General features: G+C 48.8%; 1 protein-coding gene across 6 annotated transcripts in view; it reads right to left on the bottom strand.

Annotated features, from left to right (window-relative positions):
- Positions 1 to 12,848, bottom strand: part of smap1 (small ArfGAP 1) — a 133,925-nt gene that overhangs the window by 16,249 nt on the left and 104,828 nt on the right. For all 6 annotated transcript variants that reach the window (XM_076285620.1, XM_076285622.1, XM_076285624.1 and 3 more), the window contains one exon: positions 8,688 to 8,815. In XM_076285620.1, coding sequence (XP_076141735.1) covers positions 8,688 to 8,815 — 128 coding nt within the window. The remainder of the gene's footprint in view (positions 1 to 8,687; positions 8,816 to 12,848) is intronic.

Here is a 12,848-nt window from a genome sequence, read left to right as displayed (position 1 = left end):
GTGTGTGTGTGTGTGTGTGTCTAAGCTTATGGACCATAGGAGGCTGAGCTTACACAACATATAAGCGCAGTGCAGTAGTTGTGCAAGATAAGACCACAAGACTGCTCCAAACACCTGATAAAACAAGCTGATTTACCAGTGAATGTGTCAATGTGGACGCGCACGCACACGCCTCTGATTTGCACTAATATGGACATCTGTGCACATCTATCTAGTGGATCTTTGTATGGGGGATGGTGTGTGTGCATTAGCATCTATAATGCATGGAGAAGGGGCTTGTGGGATATCTCTCAGACTCAGAGACAGGGAAACACACACTTTTGTCCTTAAGTTTGTTTGCCAGTGAGAGATATTGTCTTCATCTGTTCCAAAGTACATATACATTATACGCATGGATATTTTTGGATTAAAAATGGGATATCACTGTAATACACCACACTTGTCAACACACAGACACAGACACACAGACACAGACACAGACACACACACACACACACACACACTGAATATTATAGCTATTCCTTCACAGCATGAATATTCCACATATCCACTCCCAGATGCCCGCTGACAGTGACGCACACAAACACCATGAATATTCTGAATATCACTTACCAGATGTAGAGGCACACACACACACACACAATGAATATTCTACCCGTACCCTTCCCCCATACACACACATACACACACACTTGCCTACCAGGAGAATAGACTAGGCTCCTTCGCTGTGCACACAAATCACACTGGGTTGTGAATACTCTATTCACCGACCCCCAACACACACACACACACAAATCACTGAACACCTTTTTCCCAGTGACATTCACACAACTTCATAAATTCACGAGTGCTCTCCGCCCCCAAGACTACAAACCAATTGAGTCACACCACCACCTAGATATAGTACCCACTTACACCCCTCCAACCATCCCTCTATTTCTCTCCTCCCCTTCTTCCCTCTTTCTTCTTACCACACACCCAAAACTCACTCTCTCCCCCTTTCCCTCTCTCTCACACACACACAGAGGGTATCACAGTCTCCTGAGTAACAGGGAGAGCTTTGTGAGATTCTCTGCCCCACACGCATAATTAGTACTCTGGTGACACTCCTCTAGGCAGACAAACTCTTCGCTCCCTCTCCCACACAAACATGTAAAACACGTAGACAAACACACACACACACACACACACACACACACACACACACACACACACACACACACACACACACACACACACACACACACACACACACACACACACACACACACACACACACACACACACACACACACACACACACACACACACACACACACACACACACACACACACACACACACACACACACACACACAGCCCCTCAAGGCTGCATGTATCTCTACTTCTCTCATGCACATATTTTTGGTATGATCTGTGTTAATCTAGTTCAGGCCACTATGAGACCGAGAGATGGAGAAATCAGTGGAGGAAGAACAAAACTTAAATTTAAAAAACTAAAAGAGAGAGAGAGAGAGAGAGAGAGAGAGAGAGAGAGAGAGAGAGAGAGAGAGAGAGAGTGGAAGATAAAGAGACATGCCGGTGCGGCGCTGTGTTCAATGCCCAGGGGAACAATTCAACCCTTTATATTTGATGTGACCTTCAAACGTAGACACGAGCGAACAAACACACACGTTGCCGCATTCTCTACGAACACACAGAGGCACCATCTCATACATACACGCGCCCCCTCAACAGAATGTCCCGTTACTGCCATTGATATCCCTTTAAAGATTTAATACGGAGATCATAAAAACAGCATCTAGGCCACTGTTGGTCATCAATAGCCCCGTTCTGTCAGGCCCGTGGGCAGAGGTCCCGAAACGCGGTGCAGAGAGGGGCGAGATGCTGACCGTAACCCCAGGACATCATTATAATTATACGCCTTACTAAGACGCAGGCCGGGGATCAATATGTCGATGCGAGCCGATGGAATCTCCATGAATGCCAGTGACCTTTGATCCCTGAAGAGGCTGTTGTGGCTGTACGCACACGCAGACATACACAACGCAAGTGCACACAGATGTACACATGGACACATACAAAAGCCAACATATTTCTTAAAGTAAAGCACGTCCGTAGGAAAAAAAAAACACAGATACACACACTTTCCTCTATTTCCTTACATGAAGGATGATCAAACATGCACACACACACACACACACACACACTCTCTACGCATGGGAGTTGGAGCAATTAAGGCCATTTCAGCCAGTCTGGGGAGACAAATGAGGAGTCTTTGCTCCCGGCAGCCGTCCACAGCTCTTAAAATATGCATAAACACTCCTTAAATATCCCAGCCGTTGTGGGTGCATGTGGGCAGAGGGAGACCTCTCTGTCTAGTCAGTCAGACGGTCTCCTCTTCCTCGTCCTCCCTCTCATCTCCTTGTGTACTAGTGTAAGCAAAAAACAGAAATAGCTTCCAAGACTGGCATTCAGAATTAAAGCATCGTAAAAAGGTGCCTGATGATCTCAAAAGTAAACCAACAACAGACTACTCTGACAATGTATGCATGCAGTTCCTCTGAGTGTCTACACTAAATGTACCATTAATCAGATGCTTGATGACATATCTTAATGAGCCACAAACCGTTTATCCACAAACCAGCAACACCAGTCTAAACTGAATGGAGCTGTGGTTAGGGGGATATCGCAGAATTATTAATGAATGGCTATTTCTGGACTGAACAGAAATGACACTTTTCTTGTCCACTTTTCCTGCCTGAGTAGAGCTACTTGTGTGTTATTGGTTAAAGCAGACTGTAGATGTCCATTATCGTGATTATGATGAGAACACCTCCATGTTTGATGACAAATAATGGCATGCACAAATCCAGTGTGATCCAAAGCCGTGTTTGTGTTTCCTTTCCCCTGTGTGTGTGTGTGTGTGTGTGTGTGTGTGTGTGTGTGTGTGTGTGTGTGTGTGTGTGTGTGTGTGTGTGCGCGGCATGCTTGGATTCGGTCTCATCTTCATCCCTTTCCTGTCTGTTTTTATCCCTTTATTCAGTGTTGGCCCCTTCTTGTCTCCTCCATCTCCCTCCCCTTGCCTCCATCTCTCTCTCTCTCTCTCTCTCTCTGTATAGCTTTCTCCCCCAACTGGGTCAGGATGGAACCTGTCTGTCTGGCCCGCGGGCCCATTGACAGTGAGCGATAATCGGTTCTGAGAACGTTTCATGGTTGGTGTGAATTGGACGAGAACGCACCGTAGCCACCGAGTGCAGTGGACCAGGGTCGGTACGGCACCCCAGAGCTGAGCGTTCCTGAGAGAGAACCGAGAGGGTGTGAACAGTCTGGAGTTGGCAAGTGTGTGTGTGTGTGTGAACAAGAGTGGGAGTGTTTGTATAACTGAGATGGGTGTGAAAAAGCATAAGGCATACTGTAGGTGTCTGTGTGTGTGTGTGTGTGTGTGTGTGTGTGTGTGTGTGCGTGTGTATGTGCGTGTGCCTCAGTGCAGGGTATAAGGATGGAATGCTAAAAGAGATGGATGGGCTGTGTGATTGAGAGGGCTTTAACACTGTGTGTGTCCATCTAATAACCACCAGTGTATGGCAAAGCTAATCTTTCAGCCTAAAATACCACACGCATATAAAAAAAAACACACAGACACACACACACACACGATTATTGTCCTCATGAATCGATTTATCTAAATGAATGTTTGTACACGATTTGACATCCCTTGTCAAGTCTTTTTTCAGTCTTTTTTTTTGTTTTAATTGCGAGTGTGAGAAGATGAGAGACTTTCCTTCTTCAACACATACACGATGCAACAGACAAGCACAAAGACGAGCAACGTCTCTTTATCTCCGTCTCAGACAGGCTGTAGGCACACCGTGTAGACATGTGCAAAAACAGCACAATCGCGCAGCTCATTCTGAAATCCCTGCTGAAGAGTGATTAAGGCTGGATCTCCCGCAGCCGAGAGAGGCTGCCTCGAATCACCAGCTGATTCGTCGTGACTCGGGATAATCGCAGGAGTCCGCCGCGTTTACCCTCCTCCTCTCCACTCTTCCCCTCCTTCGCGCCGCTTTCTCACTCAGCGTGAGAGAGAGAGAGAGAGAGAGAGAGAGAGAGAGAGAGAGACAGAAAGCGCTCCTGACAGCCATTTTCGGAGGCGTCAGATATCCGCAGGCTTTTTACATGAAAGACCGGAGCCTGAAACGGCTCCTGTTTCATCACGCATCAGCCATACCGAGAACCATCTGGGCTGATGGGAAACAAACACGCACGCACAAGCGCGCGCACACACACACACACGCACACGCACACGCGCACACCTAACACAGCTCACCCTGCGCGTGGGTGAATGTTTGTGTACACGTACACTCTTTCTGTGTATGTACAGTATGTGCGATGTGCGTGTGTTTGTTTCTGTGCACATCAGAAAACCAACCATTTGTGTGTGTGCATCTCTGTGTGTGCAAAATCCATTGCAAACAAAATAAAAGCTTTATTATAGGAGTCATAGGAGAACCCACAGGTCTTACTGAGGCAGGTGCACATTCACGCTGCGTGCTGTAAGAAACAGCCCATAATCCCGCTACAATGAGCCGCTTTCTGTGAGTACGGCTTGGAGTATAATGCATTTCATCATTTCATTGAGTGCATATGACTAGACACCAGTGACCTCAAATAGCATTGCATTTTTACTAATGGGATCATCACAATGGTGTGGATGTGATTGTGTGTGTGTGTGTGTGTGTGTGTGTGTGTGTGTGTAGAGTACACAGCATCTATTGCGGCCAGTGAATATGACGCATATGGCGAGAATACTGTAGAACTAGAAAAGCTGTTAAAGCTCTTAAAAGAGACAGCAGAGCAGTCCATGAACAGCACCCCACATCCCAGTCCCTGGCCCTGTTGGCCTGCAGATCCATCAGTGCATCTCTGTGTCAGCTTTCAATGCACACCTGGCTAATGCACCAGACCCGCCCCCCCCCCCCACCCCCCACAGCTACACATTTCAGTGCTTCGGAACAATTTGTCTCACCCCACCTATGGAGCAGGAGAATAGGAATCAGCGGCATCACTGACCGTTGGTGGGGGAGCAACCGATTTAGCTCAACACACTGCAATCAGATGCAGAGAGGTGGACCAGATTTACACTCAAAGAGTAGTTGGCCCTTTCACATTGTAACAGAGAGGGGAGGAAACCAGAGAAAGAGAGAGAGAAAGATGGGGGGGGGGGTGTGGGAGGTAAATGAAGGTGTGGGAAAGTGGAGAGAGTGTGAAATAACAGAAAGAGAGAGAGAGAGAGAGAGAGAGAGAGAGAGAGAGAGAGAGAGGTTTGGGATGTGCAATCAGAGCGCAATCCAGCCCAAATCAGCGATGCAGGGGAGCTCCGACTGACGCTCACTCACCCAACATAACTCTGCTCCGCTCTGCTCTACCCTGGGGGATTTCTGAGCGTGCGTGCGCTACATACATACATACATACACACACACATATATATATATATATTTTGTGCACACGCATATATCCACGCATGTCCTCATATATTTGTATAAATATAAATAAATAAATATATATAATATATATTTATATTTATATTTATAGAGAGACAGAGAGAGAGAGAGAGAATATGTCTGCATCTGAGACGGAGAGAAGAGTGATGTGTGTGCTAGTGCATCTGTGGCAGGGCAGGGAGTTGATTAGGGTGGGTGCACACAGCTGGAGGTAGATGAGTTGGGGATGAGAGGGAGGAGAGAAAGTAGGAAGGATTAAAATGCACAGGCAGTGAGAGGGCGAGAGAGGGAGAGAGAGAGCGTGCGCGAGAGGAAGAGTGTGAAAGAGAGAGAGCGCATGTTAACTCTGGAGAGGAAACAGTGAGAAGAGGGGATGGATGGGGAGCCTGGGCTGCTGTCTCCCGTAACTATCCAGGCAGAACAGACCTTCTCTCTCTCTCTCTCTCTCTCTCTCTCTCTCTCTCTCTCTGAAGGAGCGGAGCAGCCCAGCCAAGTCAAGCCAGGCCTCCACAGCCCCAGCACAGAAGCCGGCCTGACAGCCAATCACAGTGGCTCACCCGTGGAACTCTCACAACCCCGCACCTCGCCATGGCAACAGCACATGCCACGGTAACATGGTAACCTCCACAGCAAAGTCTCAAGACCTTAAGTTGCACCCCTTCCTTTTCCATCTCTCTTTCAGGGAATTCTGAATTCAGTGTGTTAACCACCCCTCTCTCTCTCTCTCTCTCTAAAGGGGGAGGGGGGGGGGGGGCAGCTGGGGATAACACAAATCCTGGCGCACCCAGAATTGTAATCTCATTTCTATAATTGGCGCATTTGGAGATATGGAGAATGCCTCCTAATCCGCTTTCAGAGTGCCGTGCGAGCCTGCAGATTCTTCTGATGGGTCCCCGCGCTTGTCGCTCAGATCACAGACAGAGCGAGAGACAGAAAGAAAGAAAGAGGGGAGACGGTAACAAAAAAAGACGTGAAGGAAGAACCACAACCTCGCACCTTAAGACACCTCAGCAGCACTCAGCATCAGCACTGATCTAATGCAGCCATGATGGTCATACAGCCGATCTAATACAGCCATGATGGTCATTGGTCAGTAGATCATAGTGGTGAACGTAGAGAACGTGCCCAATTTAAACCAGCTCTCATCTACTGAATGCACTTTCAATTCTGCTCTCAACGAGGAGAGGTTGCACTCTGAAAATGGATGTGTTGAAAACAACTTGCATTTTTTTAACACATCTCTGTGTCCAGATAGGGACAACACAGCTTGTGTTGAGTGTGGGATGCAGTTTAAAGGGTTCTCATGGGGACTCCTTCCCTGTTCCGCTTCCTAGCTATCTCAGGGCACAGCTCTGTGATGCCTCTGTCTTGCCCTGGGTGTGTGTGTGTGTGTGTGCGTGTGTGTGTGTGTGTGTGTGTGTGTGTGTGGGGTGGGTGCTTTAAACTGGAGTAAAACACTCTTGGCTCATGTGAGACCGCAACACTTATTGAAAGAGGCTTTGATCGTGCAGCCTGGGGCCCGCTGATCTGGGAGCAGTTTGTGTCAGCCTGCACCCCCCCAAGAGCGAGAAGCCCTCACTGTTCTGTGGACAGTTGGGACGGATCCCCACGCCTGCCAGCCAGTCTGGGCCCTGCTCCCTGCTCCTCCTGCCTTGGAGGATAACCTCCCTGGTCTGGGGACAGTTGGAGCGGTCCACGTCAGCACCCTTGAGGGGCAGCCTGGATCATGGCCGCCGCTGATCTGAGGACAGGCAGAGCGTGAACGGGTCTCTTGAGGGCCATGCTGTTCAGTGGCGAGAGAGAGAGAGAGCGAGAGAGAGAGAGCGATAGAGAGAGAGAGAAAGAGTGAGAGCACGCGAGAGAGAGAGAGAGAGAGAAAGAGAGAGACAGAGAGAGCACGGGAGAAAGAGAGAGAGAGAGAGAGAGAGAGAGAGAGAGAGAGAGAGAGAGAGAGAGAGAGAGCGATAGAGAGGGTCTTCAGTCAGCACTACTGGCTCCAGGCCCAGCCTGTTCTGTAGGGGCCACCACACAGAGGCCTGGCAGCCAGGTAAAGGCCTCTCTCTTTCTCTCCCTCCCTCCCTCCCTCTTTCTCTCTCTCTCCCTCCCTCTCTTCAATTCAGTTTGAAGTGGGCATGGAGGCTCAGGGGGAGCATGTTGATGGCTCCGCTTTCTTTTCTTCCACTCAACCACATGGAAACAGGGAGGAAGTGAGAATACAAAGTAAAGGAGGAGGGTCGAGGGTTCGCTTTCTCTCTTTTCATTCATCCCTCTCTCCCTGCACTGGATCTCAGGGAGCTGGGCACACAAAGAGACACAGGTGGGGGTGTTGCACAGGCTACTGAAAAAAGGAAAAGCCATTTGAACCTGATGGTGTGTGCTGATGGTGTGTGCATATTAGTATGCATGGTGCGTGCAGTGTGTGTGTGTGTGTGTGTGTGTGTGTGTGTGTGTAGTGCCAAGCCAGGGCTCTGGTGAGTTTTGAATTTGAATCCTGACGGGAGGAGGGCAGAGCGCTATTGTGTTAGGGAGAGAAAGCGAGCGCACTTATATAAACTGCAGAGCGCAGGAGTGTTCTTCTCTTTCTTCTCTAAACCTCATGACTCCCTCTTTATTTGCTCTTTCACGGATATTGTTCTCCGCTCCTTCTCCATGTTCTCTGCTCCTCTATGCTTCTGTTAATCACCCTTTCTCTCTCTCCATTTTTCTATCTCTCTCTTTCTTTCTTTCTTTCTATCTCTCTCTCTCTTTCTATCTCTCTTTCTTTCTGTCCTTCTCTCTCTCTCTCCAAGATCACTTAACGTTACTCATACTATTCGGCGCATGCCTTGTCTGGCTGCTGGACAAATCTATCCTGTCAGCTGTAACGGGGGAGGTAAATATAATCATTCCTGTTCGCGGAAGAAATTATAACAATTGAGTCTGACCTTTTCTGTTTCTCTCTCACTTTCTCTCACCATGCCTCTCAAGCAGCAGATGAGGAGGAGGAGGATGGGAAGACAAATGCCATATTTTCATTTAGTCTGCCTTTTGTGTGTGTGTGTGTGTGTGTGTGTGTGTGTGTGTGTGTGTATTGGGCGCCTGTGACAATCAGACATGCGGACAGTATCAGTCTGTAGTTATTTGCTAGAACTGTTGGCAGGAATTAGCTTTAGAGTTTGCTGTGTGTGTGTGTGTGTGTGTACCTGGTTTGTGCTGGCGCTGGAGGGCAGAGGATTAGACACCATGGGCCCGAAGATGTCCAGGTCGTCACTGATGGGAGCGCTGCCTCCTGCCCCTACAGCACTGCCTGTTGCCCCCGCCGCTGGGGCATCTGAGAAAGAGAGAGAGAGAGAGAGAGAGAGAGAGAGAGAGAGAGAGAGAGAGAGAGAGAGAGAGAGAGAGAGAGAGAGAGAGAGACATTAAATGTTTAAATAGTCAAATAGCAATAAGGATATGTAAGTGACTGAAATCATAGGAAAAAAAAAAGTTTTTTAGCATTATTGAAGCCAGACACCAGCAGGTCCTTTAGCCAATGCACGACCTTGTGGCTCAAGTGAAGAGAGATGCTTTCATCGCAAACACATTCACTTTGGCCCACTCGACAAAAACGTTCTCGCCGGCAATGTCTGTGTGAAGAGCACACAGTTGAAAAGAAAAAAAAAAATGGGCCTGCTGTCTGAAACCATTGAAAGAATCGAACGCACACCATCGCTCCGGTCACTGGAGGTGAATTAAACCTCTACGTCTCTTCCCCAACTCGATCTTTCCACATTCCACTGGAAATGTGAGGACTGGTGACATAACAGAAGCACAAGCAAAGAGCCAGTGAGAAAATGAATGGATGAATGGATGAATGGATGGGAGTCAATAGAATAGGAATAGGAAGACCCGGTCAGTGAGAAAGAGAGCAAAGCAAAGGGATGAAGGGAGAGAGAGGCAGAAGGGCAGAGTCAGAAGAGGTAGATTGTGAGAGAGAGAGAGAGAGAGAGAGAGAGCCCTACAGGAGGCTGTGGAGTGGTGTTGGTGGTGGCCACTGAGAGAGTGAGTGTGTGTGTGTGTGTGTGTGTGTCTCTCTCTGCTGGCTGACTCAAAGGTTAGGGAGCTCATCCTGCACGTCTCTCATCCGGCCCCTGGAGGGACCCCCCGGGGCCCCAGCGAGGTTCCAGCACTCATGCTGAATGTCACAGTTCAGCAGGGGCCATTGGCACGCACACACACACACACACACACACACACACACACACACACACACACACACACTGTACATACCGACACACACACACACACACACACACACACACACACACACACACACACACACACACACACACACATACACACACACACACACACAGTCTCATACTGTACATACCGACACACACACACATACATTACACACACACAAGGCGCCCCACTGATGACTGAGGTAACAGTGACTGCCCCCCCTCCCCCACTGTTACTGTCACAGCAGTCACTTAAAGCTGCAGTGTGCCACGGTCAATGTCCTGAAAATGAGCCTTAGCAGAAGAGAACAAAAACAAATGGCAGATCAAAATACCCACCACATTCTCTGTCAATAAGCAGTTACCCCAACTAATTGGTACGTCAACAGGATTGGCAGGCCTATCAATCAGTGTTGGTAAAGACTTGGTTGGTGGATAATGTGCAGTGGCGAATATGAGGATGCATGAACCTGAATTTCACCAAAATATCGTAAAAACTCAGTGAAATTGACATGGCATGCTGCTTTTATCGTGACAACAGTCTAAAAGATGCTCTGAAAATATGTGAAAGCTCTGAAAACAGGACAGTAAATTGTGGGTAATAAGAAAGTGCTGTTAAAGAAATGGCCTTGTGTGAGCACATGGGCCCCCCCTCTCTGGGCGCACGCACACACGCGCACACACGCACACGCACACGCACACACGCAGACACACACACGCACACACACACCTGCTGCTGCCTGGCACTTCTTCACCTTATTGACTGAATACAAATGGAGGGGAAATCTAATAAAACTCAACAAATGCCTCTGCTGAGAGAGAGAAAGAGAGGGACAGAGGAAGGGAGGGATGGAGAGAGGGAGAGAGGGAGAGAGAGAGAGAGAGGGAGAGAGAAAGAACGAGAGACAGAGAGAGGGAATGGAGGAGAAAGAGAGGGAGAGAAAGAGAGGTAGAGAAAGAGAAGGAGATGGGATGGAAGAGAGAGAGAAAGAATGAGAGGGAGAGAAAGGAGAACAAGAGAGAGCGAGACAGACAGAGGGAAAGAGAGGGAATGGGGAGAGAGAGAGAGAGAGAGAGAGAGAGAGAGTGAATGAGAAAGGCAGACAAGACAGACAGACAAGAAATGTCCAGGCGGTGTTTTTGAGGACATCAAAATTATTGTATGCATCAGGGCATCATAGAGGAAAAACATCTATTCAGAAATGTCATCCCTCAACTGTCAACAAAAGAGTGAGAGTGAGGTGGTAGTTTATAGAGTGGATGGGAGAGAGAGCGCTGGACCCCAACTGAGTTAAGGAGACGGTACCAGAGTTACTCAGATGTTGTTCCTATGGTAACACCTGTAAAAGATGCTGTGTGTTTCATCTGTTTACTAAGGGATGGCTGGAGTTTGTCAGAAGGAGGTAGGCCATGAGGAGTTTGTCTGGCTTTGGGGCAGGTGTCAGGAAGATGCATGGTTCAATCGCAGTCCCTGTCACCTGAACCCCTATGTCAACACACACACACACACACACACACACACACACACACACACACACACACACACACACACACACACACACACACACACACACACACACACACACACACACACACACACACACACACACACACACACACACACACACACACACACACACACACACACACACACTCTCCCTCCTCTAACTAAATACCAATCTGTGGTCTCTCCACACTCCTTCCTTCCATTTCCTAGCCCACTCAGTCATAACGCTCGCCTGCCCTGAACTTACCTCACCCATTACCAGTCACATACACACACACACACACAGACAAAGACACCCAATCAGACACACATCCACACACACACAGACACAGACACACATTCACACACACACAGACACCCAATCAGACACACATCCACACACACACAGACACAGACACACATCCACACACACACACACAGACACAGACACCCAATCAGACACACATCCACACACACACACACACACAGACACAGACACCCAATCAGACACACATCCACACACAGAGAGACAAACATCATCCAAATATAGCTGTGGGGTTGGGAGTGGGTGAACTCTCATTTCCTGGAAAAAGAGGGGGCCATTTGTCGTGGCGGTCATCCCTGGGCCTGATGCAGAGGTGGCGGTGGCGATCAATGAGGCCGTGATTAAAGAGCCAGACCTGCCCCTGCCTGCCCGCCGCACCCAGCACCACCACTGCCTCAGGGTAAGGAGAGACTTAGAGGGGGGGGGGGGGGGAGAGAGTGCAATATGCCAACAACAGAGAGAGAAGAGAGAAGAGAGGAGAGAAAGATAGAGAGAGACAGAAAGAGACAGGGATGGAGGGAGCATGATGAGGAGAGGAGAGGAGAGACAGAGGGTAAGAGAAAGATGAGGCGACACAACTAGGAGGAGAGACAGAGTTGATGGACAGAGTGTGAAAGGCAATGAAGGTGAGGAAAGGAGAGAGAAATGAGAAAAAAAAAGAACACAACACAACACAACACAAACACACACGCATGCACACGCGCACACACACACACACACACAGGACAGATTAAATCACCTGCCTCCACACAGTCAGTCTCAATCACAGACTCACAGATTAAAAGAGCAACACACCAGTTGGTCAAATCTATACCTAATCTCCCATCCATTCCAAATCTCTATGTGTGTGTGTGTGAGCTCCTATGCGTGACGGGACGAGTTCCCATCCAGTTTTGGAATTGATTGGGGAAAGAGAGCCTGATGACAATCCATTACGCAAGTCGAGCGATAGTGTGGTTTTTTTGTTTCCACATTTCCCAAATGACATGGGGAGGTGAACGCGAGGTGACCGTCACCCCTGTGGCCATGGTGACGGCACTGCAGCACGTCATGGAGGGCTCCATGGCCACGACTCTGCCGTCGCTCCATTCATTGGTTCCTCTCGCTTCTCTCCTCCTCTCCCGTACCCTCCAGTCACCACCTCTCTACTCTACACTCCTCTCCTTTCCTCTCCTCTCCTCTCTTCCATTTCTCTCCATTCCTCTCCTCTGTCCTACTCTACTGATCTCTCCTTTCCTCTCCTGGTCAGCAACACGGACACTTTCAGACAGATCCGCTTTCCTCCTTGCGTCTCTGCCAAGGCCAGGGCCAAAGGGCCAGTAGAGAGGCC

This window comes from Alosa pseudoharengus, unplaced genomic scaffold (genome assembly GCF_046254945.1).
Source record: "Alosa pseudoharengus isolate Yale_2024_CS ecotype anadromous, Long Island Sound unplaced genomic scaffold, YU_APseudo_1.1 YU_APseudo_1.1_scf_15, whole genome shotgun sequence".
In the NCBI taxonomy this organism is placed as follows: domain Eukaryota; kingdom Metazoa; phylum Chordata; class Actinopteri; order Clupeiformes; family Clupeidae; genus Alosa; species Alosa pseudoharengus.
Note: the sequence above shows the minus strand (reverse complement) of the source record. Positions and strands in the feature narration are given on the sequence as shown.